Source organism: Podarcis raffonei, chromosome 4, assembly GCF_027172205.1.
Source record: "Podarcis raffonei isolate rPodRaf1 chromosome 4, rPodRaf1.pri, whole genome shotgun sequence".
Classification (NCBI taxonomy): Eukaryota; Metazoa; Chordata; class Lepidosauria; order Squamata; family Lacertidae; genus Podarcis; species Podarcis raffonei.
This window is the reverse complement of record NC_070605.1, coordinates 17,756,412-17,774,075: the sequence shown is the minus strand read 5'-3', so window position 1 is coordinate 17,774,075 and position 17,664 is coordinate 17,756,412. Positions and strand designations below refer to the sequence as shown.

At 41.8% G+C, this 17,664-nt stretch overlaps 1 protein-coding gene across 8 annotated transcripts in view; it reads right to left on the bottom strand.

The window, feature by feature from the left end:
• FAT3 (FAT atypical cadherin 3) overlaps nt 1-17,664 on the bottom strand; it is a 450,775-nt gene that overhangs the window by 45,961 nt on the left and 387,150 nt on the right. For all 8 annotated transcript variants that reach the window (XM_053385580.1, XM_053385571.1, XM_053385573.1 and 5 more), the window contains 3 exons: nt 16,879-17,268; nt 11,596-11,810; nt 10,080-10,217 (listed from right to left, as the gene is read on the bottom strand). In XM_053385580.1, coding sequence (XP_053241555.1) covers nt 10,080-10,217; nt 11,596-11,810; nt 16,879-17,268 — 743 coding nt within the window. The remainder of the gene's footprint in view (nt 1-10,079; nt 10,218-11,595; nt 11,811-16,878; nt 17,269-17,664) is intronic.

Below are 17,664 nucleotides of genomic sequence, written 5' to 3'. Positions count from 1 at the left end.
CTATTTTTTGTTTTGTTTTAAGAAGAAGGAGCATTCAAACTCTGAGAGGTTGCAATCGAGAGATAGTCAAAGGCGCAGTACTATCCTATCTGTATTTATTTGAAAGCTAAACCCCATTAGCTTCATTAGCCTGGCCTTTGGTTTGGACTCAGTCTGACCCTTATGTTTCCCGCCCCTTATGGTCTTGATTTATCGGCTATTTTAAAATGAGGCTGCATTTTAAATTGCATTTTAACCTGTATTTTAAATTGGTTCCCCCCCCCTTCTCTTTTCCCCCTATTATGTTTTTACGGTGATTTTATTGGTGTTAGCCGCCCTGAGCCCGACTCTGGCTGGGAAGGGCGGGGTATAAATAATAATAATAATAATAATAATAATAATAATAATAATAATAATAATAGTAGTAGTAGTAGTAGTAGTAGTAATTAATGAACTATGCACTAAGGAGAACCACCCCAATGCCATTCAGTGAGGGGAGGGTCAGTTGTGACCCTCCAGGCTTCTCTATCTGTCCCTTGGGCTAGGCCAGACCTCTCACTGGGACCGCTTAAAACCCTAAGAGGTTTCATCCGGCTGGAATGTATCCTTGACCTCTGTTAATGCTTCCAGCTTGCCTGTATGGAGGACAGAGAGGGCTGTGTAAATGTGTTAGTTGCCCCGCCCAGTTTTGCCTCTGGCCCCGCCCACCTCCTAGAGGGTTTCCTCGGAAGGTTGCCCAGAATGGAATATGTCCTTCAGCCTGGAGAAAGTTCTCTCCCCACACCGGGTTAGTATGGCCGTCAGAGAGGCAGAGTGGTGGGGTGGTAGAATTGCTTGCTTGCTGATGTCTCTTTCCCCTGTTATTGTACGTAACCTGGGAAATATGATGTGAGTTGCCAGCACTTGGGCATCTCCCTGTAATATGCAATTTGGAATCTAGGCATGATTAGAAATTGTGAATAGTGATTAGGACGCAGGTGGTGCTGTGGGTTAAACCACAGAGCCTAGGACTTGCCGATCAGAAGGTCGGCGGTTTAAATCCTCGTGACGGGGTGAGCTCCCGTTGCTCGGCCCCAGCTCCTGCCAACCTAGCAGTTCGAAAGCACGAAGTGCAAGTAGATAAATAGGTACCGCTCCAGCGGGAAGGTAAACGGCGTTTCCGTGAGCTGCTCTGGTTCTCCAGAAGCGGCTTAGTCATGCTGGCCACATGACCAGGAAGCTGTACGCTGGCTCCCTCAGCCACTAAAGCAAGATGAGTGCCGCAACCCCAGAGTCAGCCATGACTGGACCTAATGGTCAGGGGTTCCTTTACCTTTACCTAGGAATTGCAACTTTTGCAGATTTCATTCAGAGCAATGGGACCTGTCCGTGGGATTCAGTGTTTGCTGAACTCCCACCTGATCTTTTTTTTTTTTTTTTTTTTTTTCATCATCCACTGGACTTCCCCATCTCCTCCATCCCTGCATTCTTTATAATAAATATAAACAGCAAATTAATACCTTGTTTCCTGTGTTTTTGTATTTTCATCTAATTATTCACTCTGAAATTAAAACTTTTCTCAATCATTAACTTTGTTTCTATCAACTCCGAATTTCAATACTGAAGCATATTTACCTCAAACCTTAGCAAATTTTTAACATTCATATATCTTATAATGTTTTTGTAAATAGTCCTTAAATTTTTTCCAATCCTCTTCCGCAGCCTCTTCTCCCAGGTCTCGGATTCTGCCAGTCATTTCGGCTAGTTGCATATAGTCCATCAGTTGTGTGTGCCATTCTTCCAGTGTGGGTAGCTCCTGTGCCTTCCAGTATTTAGCTATGAGAATTCTTGCTGCAGTCGTTGCATATAGAAAGAAGGTTCTGTCTTTCTTAGGTATCCTCTGGCCCACAATGCCCAAGAGGAAGGCCTCTGGTTTCTTCTGAAAGGTATACTTAAATACCTTTTTCAACTCGTTATAAATCATTTCCCAGAAGGCCTTCACCCTCGGGCATGTCCACCAGAGGTGGTAAAAAGTTCCTTCAGCCTCCTTACATTTCCAACATTTATTATCAGACAAATGGTATATCTTTGCAAGTTTGACTGGGGTCATGTACCACCTGTACATCATTTTCATAATATTTTCCTTTAAGGCACTACATGCCGTAAATTTCATACCGGTGGTCCATAACCTTTCCCAGTCCTCAAACATAATGTTGTATCCAATATCTTGTGCCCATTTTATCATGGCTGATTTGACTGTCTCATCTTGAGTATTCCATTTAAGCAGCAAGTTGTACATTCTTGAAAGCACTTTCGTCTTAGGTTCAAGTAATTCTAGTTCTAATTTTGATTTTTCCACCTGGAAACCAATTTTTTTATCTTTTTTAAAGATCTCTAAAATTTGGGCATAGTGAAACCAGTCTCGCACCTTCCCTTTCAATTTTTCAAAGCTCTGCAACCTCCAAGTGTCACCCACTCTTTCTATTATTTCACAGTATTTTGCCCAGCCACCCCCCATATTAAGTATTTTTGTGGCTTTAGCCTCCATCGGTGATAACCACCTCGGAGTCTTGTTTTCAAATAAGTCCTTGTATTTAGTCCAGACAGAAAACAGAGATTTCCTTACAATATGGTTTTTAAACAACTTATGAGACTTTACCTTGTCGTACCACAAATATGCATGCCACCCAAAAGCATTGTTGAACCCTTCCAGATCTAGGACATCAGTGTTTTCTAGCAAAAACCAATCTTTCAGCCAGCAGAGGGATGCAGCTTCATAATACAACCTTAAGTCCGGCAGGGCAAAACCCCCTCTTTCCTTTGCATCTGTTAATATTTTAAATTTTATTCGGGGCTTTTTGCCCTGCCAGACAAACTTCGTAATGTCCCTCTGCCACTTTCCAAAACATTCCACTCTGTCCACGATCTGTAGGGTCTGGAACAGAAACAGCATTTTTGGCAATACATTCATCTTTACTGCTACAATTCTTCCCAACAAGGAAAGTTTCAATCTTGACCAGATTTCTAGATCCTTTTTAATTTCAGACCAACATTTTTCATAATTATCTTTAAACAGATTCAAATTTTTCCCAGTCAAGTTGACCCCCAGGTATTTCACTTTATTAACAACGTTTAGTTCTGTTTCCTTCTGAAACCCATCTATTTCTAAAGGTGTCAAGTTTTTTGCCAAAACCTTAGTTTTTTGTTTGTTTAACTTGAATCCCGCCACCCGACCAAACTCAGAGATTAATTCCAATACTCTTTTTGTGCTGGACACCGGCTCCTGTAATGTCAAAACCAAGTCATCTGCAAAGGCCTTCAGTTTATATTGTTTTCCTCCGACCTGTATTCCTTCCACCTGCTGATCCTTCCTGATCAAATTTAGCAAAACCTCAAGGACAGAAATAAATAGCAAGGGTGATAGGGGGCACCCCTGTCGTGTTCCTTTTTCAATTTTAAACTCTTCTGTCACCACATTGTTTACTATCAATTTAGCCTTTTGTTCTGAATATATTGCATCTATGCCATTTTGGAACGCCCTTCCCACTCCCATCCCTTCCAAATTCTTCTTCATAAATTTCCAAGATATATTGTCAAAGGCCTTCTCCGCGTCTATAAATATCAAAACTGCTTTTGTATTCAAATTTGTCTGTAGAAGTTCCAGAACGTCAACAATGTTCCTAGTATTATCTGACAAATGCCTGCCAGGGAGAAAGCCTGCTTGGTCTTTATGAATAACTCCATTTAAGACTTTTTTCAATCTATTTGCCAAAATGTCAGCAAAAATCTTGTAATCCACGTTTAGGAGTGAGATGGGACGGTAGTTCTTAAGTTGAGTCTTTTCAGATTCCAATTTTGGTATCAAAGTGATGAATGCCTCTTTCCACGATTCTGGTGCCCCCTTCCCTTCCATAATTTGATTACATACCTCCATCAATGGCTGAGTCAGGTATTCCTTCAATATCTTATAGTATTTGGAGGTAAGTCCATCTGGGCCCGGGGATTTGCCTAGTTGCATGTTCTGAATGGCATTTTCGATTTCCTGTTGGGTTATTTTATAATTCAGGTCAGTTTGTTTGTCTTGTGTTAGTTTTTGTAGGCCATAGCTTTTTAAAAATTTATTTATTTCAGTCTCCACTTGGGGTCCTTGGGAAAACAATTTTTTAAAATATCTCTGGAAACACTTTCTAATTTCCTCTGGTTTCTGAATACATTCTCCTTCAACCTCTAGATTGGTAACAAAGTTCAGTTTTTGTCTCTTTTTCAGCTGCCATGATAGCAGCTTCCCACATTTATTTGCCGATTCAAATGATCTTTGTTTCATCTGTTTGATTTTCCATTCAACTTCTTGATTTATCAGTTTTGCATATTGTGCTTGATGGAATTTTATTTCTCTCAAAACTTCTTTTGATTTTGGATTTAGTCTCAACTTTTTCTCTCCGTCTTTTATCCTTTCCAAGATCTTGTCCTTTTTACCGTTCCAGAGTTTTTTCTTAATAGAATTCTGCTGTATCAGAAACCCTCTCATAACAGCTTTGCTTGCGTCCCAGATTGTTTTTTTTTCCACCGAAGTGTTCAAATTTAGTTCAAAGTAGTCTTTCATCGTCTTTTGGGCCTTCTTCACTATCTCCTGGTCTCTAAACAATGCATCATTCATTCTCCATCTGAAGGATCCAGCTGGTGTAAGTCTCAAGTCCATTTTCAAGGGGTTATGGTCGGAGCAAGTTTTAGGGCAGATCTCTACTTTTTTGGTCTTGGGTGCCAGTCCTCTAGATATCCAGATTTGGTCGATTCTTGTCCAGGATAGGTGGGCCTCAGAAAAGAATGTTCCCTCTCTACCTAGGGGGTTCTTTGTCCTCCAGATATCAATCAAGTCCATATTGTCTGTGAGTTCAAAAAAAGTCTTTGGTAGTCTGCCATCTTTAGTCACATTTTGATTTTGTGACTTATCCATGTGTGTGGAGACAACCCCATTCATATCTCCCATCAGAATGATGTTATTATAGTCCATATGGTCCAGCATTGTCTCATGCAGCTTCCCATAAAATTCAGATTTCCCCTCATTTGGTGCATAAATTCCAATTATCAAAAATTTTTCTCCTTGTGATTGTATTTCGATCGCCAAAATTCTTCCTTGTTCATCTTTGAACACAAATTTTGGTGCTAGGCTCTCCTTTGCATATATCACGACTCCCCTTTTCTTTTCTTTAGCTGATGAAATAAATTCTTGGCCTAGTCGCTTGTTTATTAGCACTCTTCTGTGGAGCCTAGTCACATGGGTTTCCTGGAGACAAATGACGTCTAGTTGTTCTTTCCTCAAAATGTGGAAAATCCTTTTCCTTTTTTCAGGGGAATTTGCCCCATGGATATTCCAACTAAAAAGCTGCAGAGACATCCTGGATCAGCTTGTTAGCCGATGGGGTTGTCTCCCTTCTCATCTATGTCTGGAGGTGGATCTTTTGTACCAGGCGTGGGGGGTGGCCAGGTACCTGCTGTCCCTTTTCGAAGGTCCTCCCCGTGATCGTTTAGGAATTTTTCTTGCTCTTCTACTGTTCTGATTCTCACCTTCTTCCCTTTCAAATTAAAAGATAATCCTTGGGGGAATTCCCACCTGTAAGGGATTGTGTTGTTTCTTAATAATCTTGCCAGATCCTTGTATGTAGTTCTTAAGTCCAACAATTGTTTTGGTATGTCTCTGAAGATTTCTGCTGTCTTTCCCTGTATCACCAATGGGTTTTTAAAATGTAGGCCAAGTATGTTGTCTTTTTCTTGCTTGTATCTCAATATGATCAAGCAATCCCTTGGTTTATCTTTCTTGGCCACTCTTCCCAATCTAAAAGCGGTGACGATTTTGAAGTCTTTCTCTTCTGCCAAACCCCAGAACTTGGATATTTCTGCAGTCAAAAAGCCAGCCAAATCTTCCTTTTCTAGTTCTGGAATATTTCTAATCCTAAGATTACTTTCCCGGTTTTTCAGCTCCGCCATAGACAGATAGGCCTGTTGTTCAGTGACCTGTCTACTCAGTGGTCTTACTTCCCCTCTTAATTCCTCAATCCTTTTTTTGTTTTGGTCTGCTTTCGTGTTTGCGTCCTCAGCTAATTTTCGGTTCTCTGATATAGTCTTTTCAAAATTTCCTATCGCCTGTGTGTTTTGAGCAACTTGGTCTGTCAACTTATTAATCGTTGCTGTAACCTGGTCAAATTTAGCCGCTTGTTCATCAGCTTTCTTATTTAATGCTGCCAGTTGATCCAATATTTCTTTAGAAATAGGGTCTAATCCTCCTGCAGCCATATCCTCCAAAACTGGCTGTTTAAATTGTCCTTCTTGCAGACCTGTCACAATTGGAACAGATGATCTACGTGGCTGCACAGGCAAAGTTGATTGCAATAGTTCAGTTTGTTTTGCTTTCTTGGCAGCCCTTGTTTTTCCTGCCACACTCATTCCACAACTGTCTAGGTTTCAAGGTCAAATTGTAAATCCCATGGGAAAAGCAATCATCCAGGCAAAAAGATTTCCAAAACAACCAGCAGTTCTCAGAGGTTTATATTTCCACAATCCAGCAGGGGGAGCTCCCCAAAAGTTTCCACCATTTAATTCCCAAATATGGTAAAATCCAAAATAAGGGGGGGAAACCCTCTAAATTCACTTTAAACTGCAGATGATAAAGGTTCTTTGCGAAGGTGTGAACAACAGTTCCTTTTTTGTAACTGCAAAGTAGCCCAATGTAACTTTATGTCTCTATACACAGTTGCCACAGTCTGATGTTACTTTGTATCCAGGCAGCCCGTGAGCTGGGGCTTATAACTTTATAATCCACAAAATATAGAGAGGTATAGCACAGTCTCACAATCAAATCCAAACTTGCAGGGTAAGTTCCAACTTCTTTTAAACTCCTTTCAACGCTTCCGCTTTAAAAAAACTTTGCTCAGTACTTTAAACAGGGACGGAAGACTGACTTCCTTTTTAGCGTCTCCCGCTTTCAGCCGAAATTCACCAATTTGATGTCCAAATAAAGCCTCAAATTTCTTACTCACGAGTTTGTTGTTTCCAATCAAATGTTCAAAGAAGAAAGGTCAGCGCTCATCAGCAGCAGCCGCGCGGCTTCGCTTCCGCGGAAAGAGCGATGGATTCACAGCACCGCTACCCCCTCCACGTTCCGGAGCCCCTTACGGGGTCCCTTCTGCGTATCCGAGGTCGCTCCTGGTGCCCGCCGAATCCCACGGCCACGGGCTCACTCTACCCGTGGTTTTCCTAAACGGGTCGTCGCTGTGCCGCAGCGCACGACCCTTTTCCGCGGAGCCCCTCTTCAACAACTGAAGAGGACCGCCATTGCTGTTTCGCGCCGCCTCCGGAAGTCTGAACTCCCACCTGATCCAGCAAAACTCCAGCACGGCTACTTCTTTCTCAAGATTATTTTTCCTACGGTCTACAGATGGCAATAAATCCACACACCCTCTGCTTCTCCTGCATTCCGCTGGCAAACTATCTGCAATGGTGATTCCAAATATTGACAGCTTTATCCAGCTGACATGTTAATTCGGGCAGGATGTTTTCTTTTGCATTAAGCAGCCTTGAGGCAAACAGAATTATTTTCCAAGTGGAGGTTTTTATTTTATTTATTTTTTATAAAAATATAAACACCTGTTTGCTTGTGGAATTTAGTACCTCTGACATTACCTTGCCTGCTGGGAAAAACCGAGAAGGATTTACTTCTGTTTTCCACAATTAATAAAGCAGTGTCACTTCAAAAAAAACAACGACAACTGCATGACACACTGCAACAGAGAATACGTGGTTTCTTTGAGGAAAAAGTGTTTGTGCATTCCAAAGACCCCTAGTCTAGACACATGCAGAAGACTGAGATGGTGGAATGGACTGCTCCATTGCTGGTGATATATGTATGTATTTGTAATATATTTTACCCGCCGTTCCCCGTTCTAACAGTATAATCAAGCAATGAAAAACAAGCAAAACAGTTCATACACAATTATAAAAAAAACCAGTAACACAATTCCAAACAAAAGCAGCCCAACGCAGATTAAACAGGACAGAAGAGGTGGGTCCCACTCCTAACTATCAAAAGCTGGTATGCCTTTAGCATAGGAAGGAAGCTATATAATGAAGGTGCTAGATGCAACTTTGTGGGGAGGGGGTTCCACATTTTAGGGGCTGCCACAGAGAAATCCCTCTCCCAGGCCACGATTCTGAGGGTGGCAGAGCCACCAAGAGGGTGCTGATCCCAAGAGTGACTGAAGCGATGGAGGTGGTCTTTCAGATACTTGGGCTCTGAGTCCTGCTGCTATGCCAAAACTGGAATCCCGGTCTAATTCCAAACCAGGTTCACATTGGTGTTTAATATGAGCACATTGAATTAGGCTGAGTTTTGGCATGGCAGCACGGCATGCATATAGATTATACACGGATGTGTATAATTGTCCTTTAGACACTACTCCATTTGGGCATTCTTCTTACTGGTGAAGACAGTCATGAAATGGAGAGGGATGTGTGTGTGCTGGCAAGCTGCACTTCTCCAGCATATGACCTTCCCTCAGAGCTCTCCTTGGTTCTGCAACTCCTGACCCGACTTGCTCTGTGCACCAGGACAGGACAGAGTGTTGCTTCTTTTATACGCTTCGGAGACCAGAGGCCAAACTCATTTATTCCCATCTGTCCTGGGACCTGTAAATCCTACTGGCAACACTGGCTTCTATTATCCCCAGGGTCTTTGTGCCCCTGATTATTATTGTGTTTGTCCCTCCCTTCTGCTGTCAGCTAAACCTGTAGGCTTATCTTCCCACAGGAAAAGCTAACCAGATCTGAGGACCCCTGGAATTTGTAGTTTGGGAATGCCACACACTCTTCTTTCAATCTTGGAAACTGTAGCTCTTAGAGCAGGGGTAGACAATATAGTGCCCCCCAGAAGTTGTTGGTCTCCAGCAGTGTTTCCCAAACTTGGGTCTCCAGCTGTTTTTGAACTACAGTTCCCACCATCCCTGACCACTGGTCCAGCTAGCTAGAGATAATGGGAGCTGTACAGTGGTACCTCAGGTTACAGACGCTTCAGGTTATAGACGCTTCAGGTTACAGACTCCGCTAACCCAGAAATAGTGCTTCAGGTTAAGAACTTTGCTTCAGGATGAGAACAGAAATCGTGCTCCGGCGGCGCGGCAGCAGCAGGAGGCCCCATTAGCTAAAGTGGTGCTTCAGGTTAAGAAAAGTTTCAGGTTAAGTACGGACCTCCGGAACAAATTAAGTACTTAGCCTGAGGTACCACTGTAGTCCAAAAACTGCTGGAGACCCATTTATTGAATATATAAAGGAGAACAACAAAAATATTAAGAAACTAGCAGGACTGGAATAACACCTCCAATGTAAAACAGTAGAGTTATGACAATAATATATGCAAAAAGTATGTGATGTATATACCAGCGGTCAGGAGGGAGGGAAGTCAGGACTTGGCAGAGTCAAAGGGATTATAATGTGACAATAAGGATTGTTAGAAAAAGAATTACATGTTGAAAACAATAAATATTTATTTGCAAAAACTGCTGGAGACCCATGCTTGTGAAACACTGGTCTACAGCTAATCTCCATTCCTGACCTCCAACCAAGCTAGCTAAGGCTGATGGATGTCTTGGGGGCAATATGTTGGTCATCTCCACCTTAGAGTTACAAAGAAAGCTGCCTTGTATCAAGACAGACCATTGGTCCATCTAGGCTCAGTACTGTCTACACTGACTGGAAGCAGCTCCTCAGGGTTTCAGATGTGGCAGATTCCCAGGCCTCCCTGGAGATACCATGGGTTGAGTCAAGGACTTCCTGCGTGTGAAGTGGCCTTTTCCCAGGATCTCTTATATCAACCACTATTATTTCTTCTTCTGCAAATCTGTGAACTCTTCAGTTTTCAAACACTATTGGAAACAAGTGATGTCAAAGCTCTTTCTCAGGTCAAAGCTGATCGAAAACAAGATATATAAATTCTGGAGTATTTTATTGTGATAATTATACTGTTGCAAGAGGGACATTTAAACACTGATGCCCGTAGTCATAAGCAAAGCTAGCATGAGAAAATATTGTGTTTCCAAAAAAGTGGAAAAGCAATGAACCTGAGGTGGCCTTACCCTTTCTCGGTCCAATCTCTTCTTAACCTTTATAAGTCCCAAGCTAGGATCAATTGAAAACTCATTGTTCCGATCTCCATTGATTATGGAAAAATGGATCTGCCCATTGGGAGGACTGTCAAGGTCTTCAGCTATCAGCTTTTGGGAGGAGCGGGGTGGGGAGGAAGAAACGAAAGTGAGAAATACGGATTCATGCATAAACAAATTTCATGGCACAATGAATCACTAGATACACATGCTTACACACTTTATTAAATAACACCATTCCAATGCATAAAATGGCTTGTATTTCCTCAGCACGAGACTTCAGCGCTACTACAAAAGGGATGAAATCTATGCATGTTCTGTGCAAATCTTAGGGAATATAACGCTGCTGCTCCTTGCTATTAATGCTCAACAAGAACATTTTTGTTAGGTGCTTGACAGTTCCGGGGCATGGAACCGGAGCAGTCAGGTCACAAAGCTCTGCAGACTTAGACTGAAGCACAGAGGGAAATGATGTGTCAGATCTTGCGGGAGGCCCAGACAGGCCTGGGAATGAGATGTGCAGAGAGACTGGAAAATTTGTATGAAAGGTGCTCCTTCCCCTACGAGTTGCTAACACTTATACCATTATTCTTTGGTAAAGATCTGATTCCTTCTATTTTAATAGTGCATTTTCACACCCATTCAAAAGTAAGCCCCACTGAATTAAGTGAGGCTTACTCCCAGGTAAACGGACATAAGATTGCAGCCTAAATCAGAAACCTGTGCTGTTATATATATATATATATGTGTGTGTGTGTGTGTGTGTGTGTGTATCTATATCAATATCTATCTATCTTTTGCAATCATTGATTTTAGCTGCAAAATTCATTTTTCTTAATACTAGTGCTCACAACCATGATGTTCCAACAGAAGGCAGGATGCAAATGTCTGGAACAAATTATGGAAAACTAAAGGCTGGTCCTTTAGAAAGCACTGAAAGTGAAGTTTGTATTTTGCATCAGTGGGCTAGAGGGTGGTGACCGGATATGACTAGAGGCTGGAAAGAGGTTGGAAACTCAATTTAAAATATATCAGCAGAAGACCAGTAAATACATTTTGGTTTACTCCATTTTTGCAGTAATAATGGAGCCCTGTCTCCAGTTATGGAGAGAACGACATAGGCAAACCAGGTCTTTACCCAGACTGTGACAGGCAGGACTCCAAAGTATTTATAACCCGAATGGAAAAAGTAATGCACTGAGTGGGTGGAGTTATGGTAATGCAACAGTTTCAGCCATCTCCTTGCAGACTTGCCCAAAAGGGGCTCCAGGATATATATTAGGGACCCCTCAAGATCTTGTCTTAGTGACTCCTGACAGTGCTCTATGAGAAACAGAATCCCTGCCAGCGGTTCTGATGCACTTCTGAAGTTATTGAAATTCCCCACCAATAAAATACATAAACAAACACTTCATGGAAACCCAGGCAAGGATTTGGTCACACTGGCTCCAAGCTGGCGTATCAATATGGCAAACGTTTCGCAACTCACCGTTATCAATGAATCGCCTACTGAGGCATCCTCGCTGATGACGGAACTGTAGACTTCTTGGCTAAATCTCGGAGCGTTATCATTAACGTCTGTCACATTTATATTCACTGTTGCCACGGCGCTTAGTGCCGGGCTGCCCCCATCTTTGGCTTCGATGACTAGGAAGAAGTCCTTGCACGTTTCATAGTCCAGAGGTTCAATTACAGATATGGACCCTTGGAGACAGGAGAGAGAATTTCAGTAAAGCACAACACTAAGGACACACAAGCAGATTTTGAATACTGATGTTAGCCACCCCAGTAACTGCAGAAGAGGCCAGGCTACACGAGGACCAGTTCTGATATACCTTTCCTTGTTTTGTAAGAAGCCTGTAAAAATTGCAGAAATCTAGGCAAGATGTTAAATTGTTTTTATATGCAACAACTGCGGCAAGAGTATTGTTAGCCCAGAAATGGAAATAAGAAGAAATTCCGACGAAAGAAGAATGGCAGACGAAATTAATGAACTATGTAGAATTTGTCAAAATGACAGGAAGGATTCGAAACCTGTGGGACCAGAGATTTACAGAAGACTGGAAGAAGTATATGAATTATTTGAAGTGCAACTGTAATCAACAAATTATGCTAGTAGGACTACAAGATGTTTTGTAAGGAGAAATATACGTAGTGTTACAAAGTAGAAAAAGATAGAGATATTGGTTACGAGTTTGAAATGTAATAGAGAAGATAAGAAATGCATACTAAGAGATTAGATTGGAAAATTTTCAGACAGGATTGATGGAAGTCAAAAAAATTGAATAAGATCTAAAAGTATGTTTAATTACTGTTGAAAGTGATATGTTAAAAAACTAATAAAATTATGTATTTATTTATTTTTTGCAGAAATCAGAGATACTATTAACCATGGTTAAGGACATAAGAATAATCCGGTTGGATCAGGCCAAAGACCCATCTATCCAAGAATCCTATTCTCACAGAAGCCAACCAGGGTAGGCAGCCTGCAAATAGCTTCTAAATCCTCATGTAAGGATGAGCTGGGCACGAGGTTTATGCAGAAATGGTGGAATTCCCTATCTTAAAGTACAGTAATATAAGAACTGGAACCAAAAGAACTGTCACAGAAAGACTTCTGACCTCACCCCTCTTTGAGACATCCTCAGATTCACAGCACAAAGTGGGCAGTTGACGAGCCAGTCTGAGTTTATGACTCAACTGTGCGGACAGGCAATGGACTACTGCTGACAAAAGCCCTGACGTATTCATGTGGATGGCATAGGAGCCAACTCCTAGCGGCCATGGGGGCTTTGGCCCTCACAATAAAATATTTGAGGAGGCCGGGCCCCCACAATGTTGATGGACATTCCCATTCAAATTGTGTGTGTGCGCACCGCATCATGTGATTGATTATGCGGGGCGGGGCTTACCTGGCCCCCCACAATATTTTATGCAAGTTGGCACTCCATCCAACCTCAGAGAGGAGCCCTCTGTGAGGACAGACATGCACCAGCACAAAGCATCCATTTGTCATTGGTCCATGGATAAGGAGATTTCCTTTTAAAAGCCTCGATCGGGCATTTTACATAATTATAAGACAGCCTGGAATCTTCGGTTTCTGCCACCGAGCTGCTGATAAGGGAGCTGTCACACATTAATGCATAATAAATGCCCTTCCCCCTCCTTCTCTGGTGATTAAACGTCACCCCGGCTATTTTATTGATTTATCTTCTTGCCTTCATTGTAAAATACAGCTTTAACCATTATTTTCCGTACCCATTCCAGGGGTGTTGATATGCTAATGCCATTAAGCTCTCCTAAATAATAAACCTTAAGGTGCACTTGAGTAGTATTTTTTTAAAAATAAAACCACACACTTCAGAGTAAGAAATGAGTTTTCATGACTAAGGGAAGAGAGGAACTGCCAGACGGAGGAGTATAGAGAAAGATCAACTCGTTATTTTAGGTCAATGGTTCTCAAAAGGAAAAGACAGACCCTATAGACATGTGGAAATAATTTGCCTGGAGAAGCAAAAGGTTGTCACTCCTTCATCTTGGTATATCTTGATCTGATCAAGAAAGGGCACTTGCCCAAACCAATGGGATTCACAGCTACAGTATGTGGTTATGGCCTGCTGTTTGTACTTTCTGGAGACAAGTGAAGACATTTTTCAAATTTTTTGAAGTGCTGGTGCTTATCTTTCAAACAGTTTGCAACCTGGCATGAGGGGGACACCTCCTCTCAAATTTCATCCATGGAGACCCTCCGATTGGTGCCCACACTATCAGAAGCAAGGGAAGCCTTTTGGGGTTGTGGCACCATGCTTGTGGAACTCTCTTCCCAGGCAAGCTCACCTGGTGCCTGTCATATAAAGGTAAAGGGACCCCTGACCATTAGGTCCAGTCGTGGCCGACTCTGGGGTTGTGGCGCTCATCTCGCTTTATTGGCCAAGAGAGCCGGCGTACAGCTTCCGGTCATGTGGCCAGCATGATTAAGCCGCTTCTGGCAAACCAGAGCAGCACACGGAAACGTTGTTTACCTTCCCACCAGAGTGGTACCTATTTATCTACTTCACTTTGACATGCTTTCAAACTGCTAGGTTGGCAGGAGCAGGGACTGAGAAATGGGAGCTCACCCCGTCACGGGGATTCGAACCGCCGACCTTCTGATCGGCAAGTCCTAGGCTCGATGGTTTAACCCACAGCGCCACCCGCGTCCCTTGGTGCCTGTCATATACCCTTTTCATTAACCCGGGTTTTTAAACTTATGCTCTGATAATGTTCAGCGCTGCCTTTTACAGCTGCAAACAGGTGCTTTATGAATTATTACAAACCACCCTGACAGTTCTGAAGGTCAGGACAGAAGTGTTTTAAATAAAACCAATAATAAATAATTCACTGCACCAAACTAGGTTTTCTGGGACCCCCCCCCCCGTATGTGGGTCAAGGGCTATTTCTCCCTTTCTCTTGCATTGGTAACTATAATAGGGTGGCTGAATATTGACAAATTGAGTACACGGTTCTGTGGGACCCAGAAGAAGACGGGGAGGGGAAATTAGTTTGCTTCACATTTTAATGTGACCCAAATCCACATTTCCTGCACCAAAACGCAAAAAAATAAATAAAATGCAGCTTTCCTTCAGAATCCACACTTCTTTGTATTTTGCGATACTTCTCCAGCCAAAAGTTGTGTACGAATTTGTGTACATTAGGAGAATTGTGCACAAAAATGCACATTAGTGAAAATAACATACAAAGATGCACTATTGGGGGAAACTACTGTTTTCCTTCTTATCGTAGACCTTCCTTTTGCAACAAGCCTTTCAAGTGGAGGTGGTTATCTCAGTCTGTATCTGCACTGACCTTAATTTATTTATGTTTTTATTGTTAAAGTGAAATAATAGATCAAGTATATATTACACAAACGTGTATATTAGGTAAAAGGTGTGTATTACACAAAACTACAAAGAAAAATGTCTGTCTTTGTGGAGATGTGACAAATTTTCATGTGAACTTTAAAAACGATTTCAAACAGATGTTGAAACGAGGTGAGCCGAACTTAATGAGAGAAGCCAAAATCGATAGATTCACCTGCCATGAGCCTGAAGGTATGAACCTGGTCAATTACACCATCCCAAAGTGAGGGGAAATGTAGGCCAGCAAAGTTGGCTGAAGGATGAAAAGACAAAACCTGAAAGGATTTCTCAATGCATTTTCAGTTTTTCCTAAGCGCTGCTATCTGCTTTCAGTAAGGATTAACTGGCAAGTCCATTTTACTCTTTGCTGTTTGACCTGACAGAGGTATGATTAAGTCACTGACAGCTCACTGATGTCCCTGGATTCTAAAAAAAAAAAGGGAAAGGAAATTGAGATTTTCACCTTGAAGGCCTCTATGCCAGGTGGATTGAATGAAAAACTTGTGTCCTGCATTATAGTTTATACTGCATTTGTATGCTAAATGTATAGCATTGAATTGTCAGTTATTTTAATCATTGGCCATTGTGGCTATTTGAATTATGGTGTTATTAATTTCTTTTCCTCTGTCTAGTCGAAAGTATCTCAGAAATGGCTTCATCTTCACCCAGGTGTTTTATAGCTGTGGGAAGATTTTCCGTTGTGTTCACAATTAACTACACCGTTGTGTTAACTTCTGACTGGTGGTGGTAGGCACATGTTGTTATACTACCCTACGGCTTCTTAATGATTTCTTGAAAATAATTATCCTCCTCACTAGGATGTATATACTGCAACAAGAAACTAAAGGAGTAAGCATTATCTGGCCTTGCGTAAGACTGGTTCTGTATCTTGGTATACCTACTTTTTATAATTCCAAGTATTTATCTTGTTTCGGTGCATGGTTTAAACACCTTGACTTTGGATAATTATACTGAAGCCTATGGGTGATTGATGAGATTGAATAATGTACTGTTTTTAAAGAGATTTTCCCCAGCTGTGGTCCTAACCACTATTATCTGTTTTGTTTGTTTGTCTGTTTGTTTGTTTGTTTGTTTGTTTGTCGCTTTATGTTGTCCAGGGCAACCCAATATGAACCACAACCAAACAGACATATAGATAACCCTCCACACAGTTACATTAAAACCAAGAGGAAAAAGAACTAAATTTAAAACATCCTGCCGATTTCTAAAAGATCACAGAGAGATAGAGGCTAAGAAGCAGTTATTGGCCCAAACTCACCTACTAAGTTTCATGGCCATGGCTTGAACCCTGGTCTCCATGATAGTATTACCACAGAAAAGCATTTAGATGCATATTTTATCTCCATGTACCTATTTCTGAAGACATTCCAGCCTGTTATGCTTTTAAAAATGTACTTTGTTTTGTTTTTTTTGCGCCAAGAGCTGTTATCAGACGATCCAGAGAAGTATGAAATCCGGCGGATAATTGATGTTCCAACTGGCAAATTAGTTCAGGAGATGCAAATTAAGGTTGGTTCACTTAAAAATGCAGAACAAACTTATCCTTGATCTCTAGCATGTGCTACATGCCAAAAAGTTTGCATTTTGAATGTTGATACACCATGAACCATCACTGGTCAATGCCAGTTCTACCCATATGTCATATGGTAACAGTAATATTACTAGGGTACTTTATAGGATTGCTGCAAAGAGTACTTTACAAAAGTGTGTGAATATGATCAAAGTAACACACAACACAACCAGTCTTCTGCTGTTCCTGTTATGTCTCCTTTTCCTTTCCTGAACCGTCAGGATAGAAATTTAAACAGTAAAACTTAAATACTTTTCTTTAACACTTCCCCTCCCTTACATACCTGTCTTTGAATTGATCCTGAACTTCCCCTTTTCATTCCCAGACCTGATGATGTAGGTGATTTCTGCATTTGTACCAATGTCTTTGCTTGTGGCAAAAACGGAGAGAACTTCAGCACTGGGCGACGTGTCCTCAGGCACCGAAACCAGGTAGTCTCTCCTCTCAAAGACAGGAGGGTTGTCGTTAATGTCCAGAACCGTAATGGTGACCGTGGCGAACGAGGACAGGGTCTGCACAATGCTCTGGTCTGTGGCTTTGACAGTGACATTATATGATGGCTGGAGTTCTCTGTCCAATGGATGCTCCAAGATGATGATTCCTGAGGATTTGTCCACAGAGAAAAAGCCACCTGAAGAATCTGCTAGGGAGTAGACAATCTTTCTGTTCACACCTAAAAAGAAAAGAAGAAGAAACAGAAGGTGCTGTTAAATAAGGAGACCAATGTTGTAGCATCTGCCCTGTGAGAAATAAGAGTCCAGAAGAGAGGTAATCATTTCAGCATTTCATGAGACGAGATCCAATTATGCTTGCATTTCAAAAAAGGACACAGAGACACAGAAACATGAACAGAGTCCATGTTGAACAGAGCAAGATGGTGGTGGGTGAGGGCAAGGTGGCAAACTGGAATTCCCAGAGGCCAAGTGTGACGTTAACATATGAGAGTGGTGGAGGGGAAATAGTTAAACAGGTTACCCAATCAGGACCCAGGGGGGTGGAGTCAGAGGGACTATAAAACCAGCTCTGGGAGAGGCAAAGGGAGGAGTTCGTTGGGTGGTTGGTTGGAGTG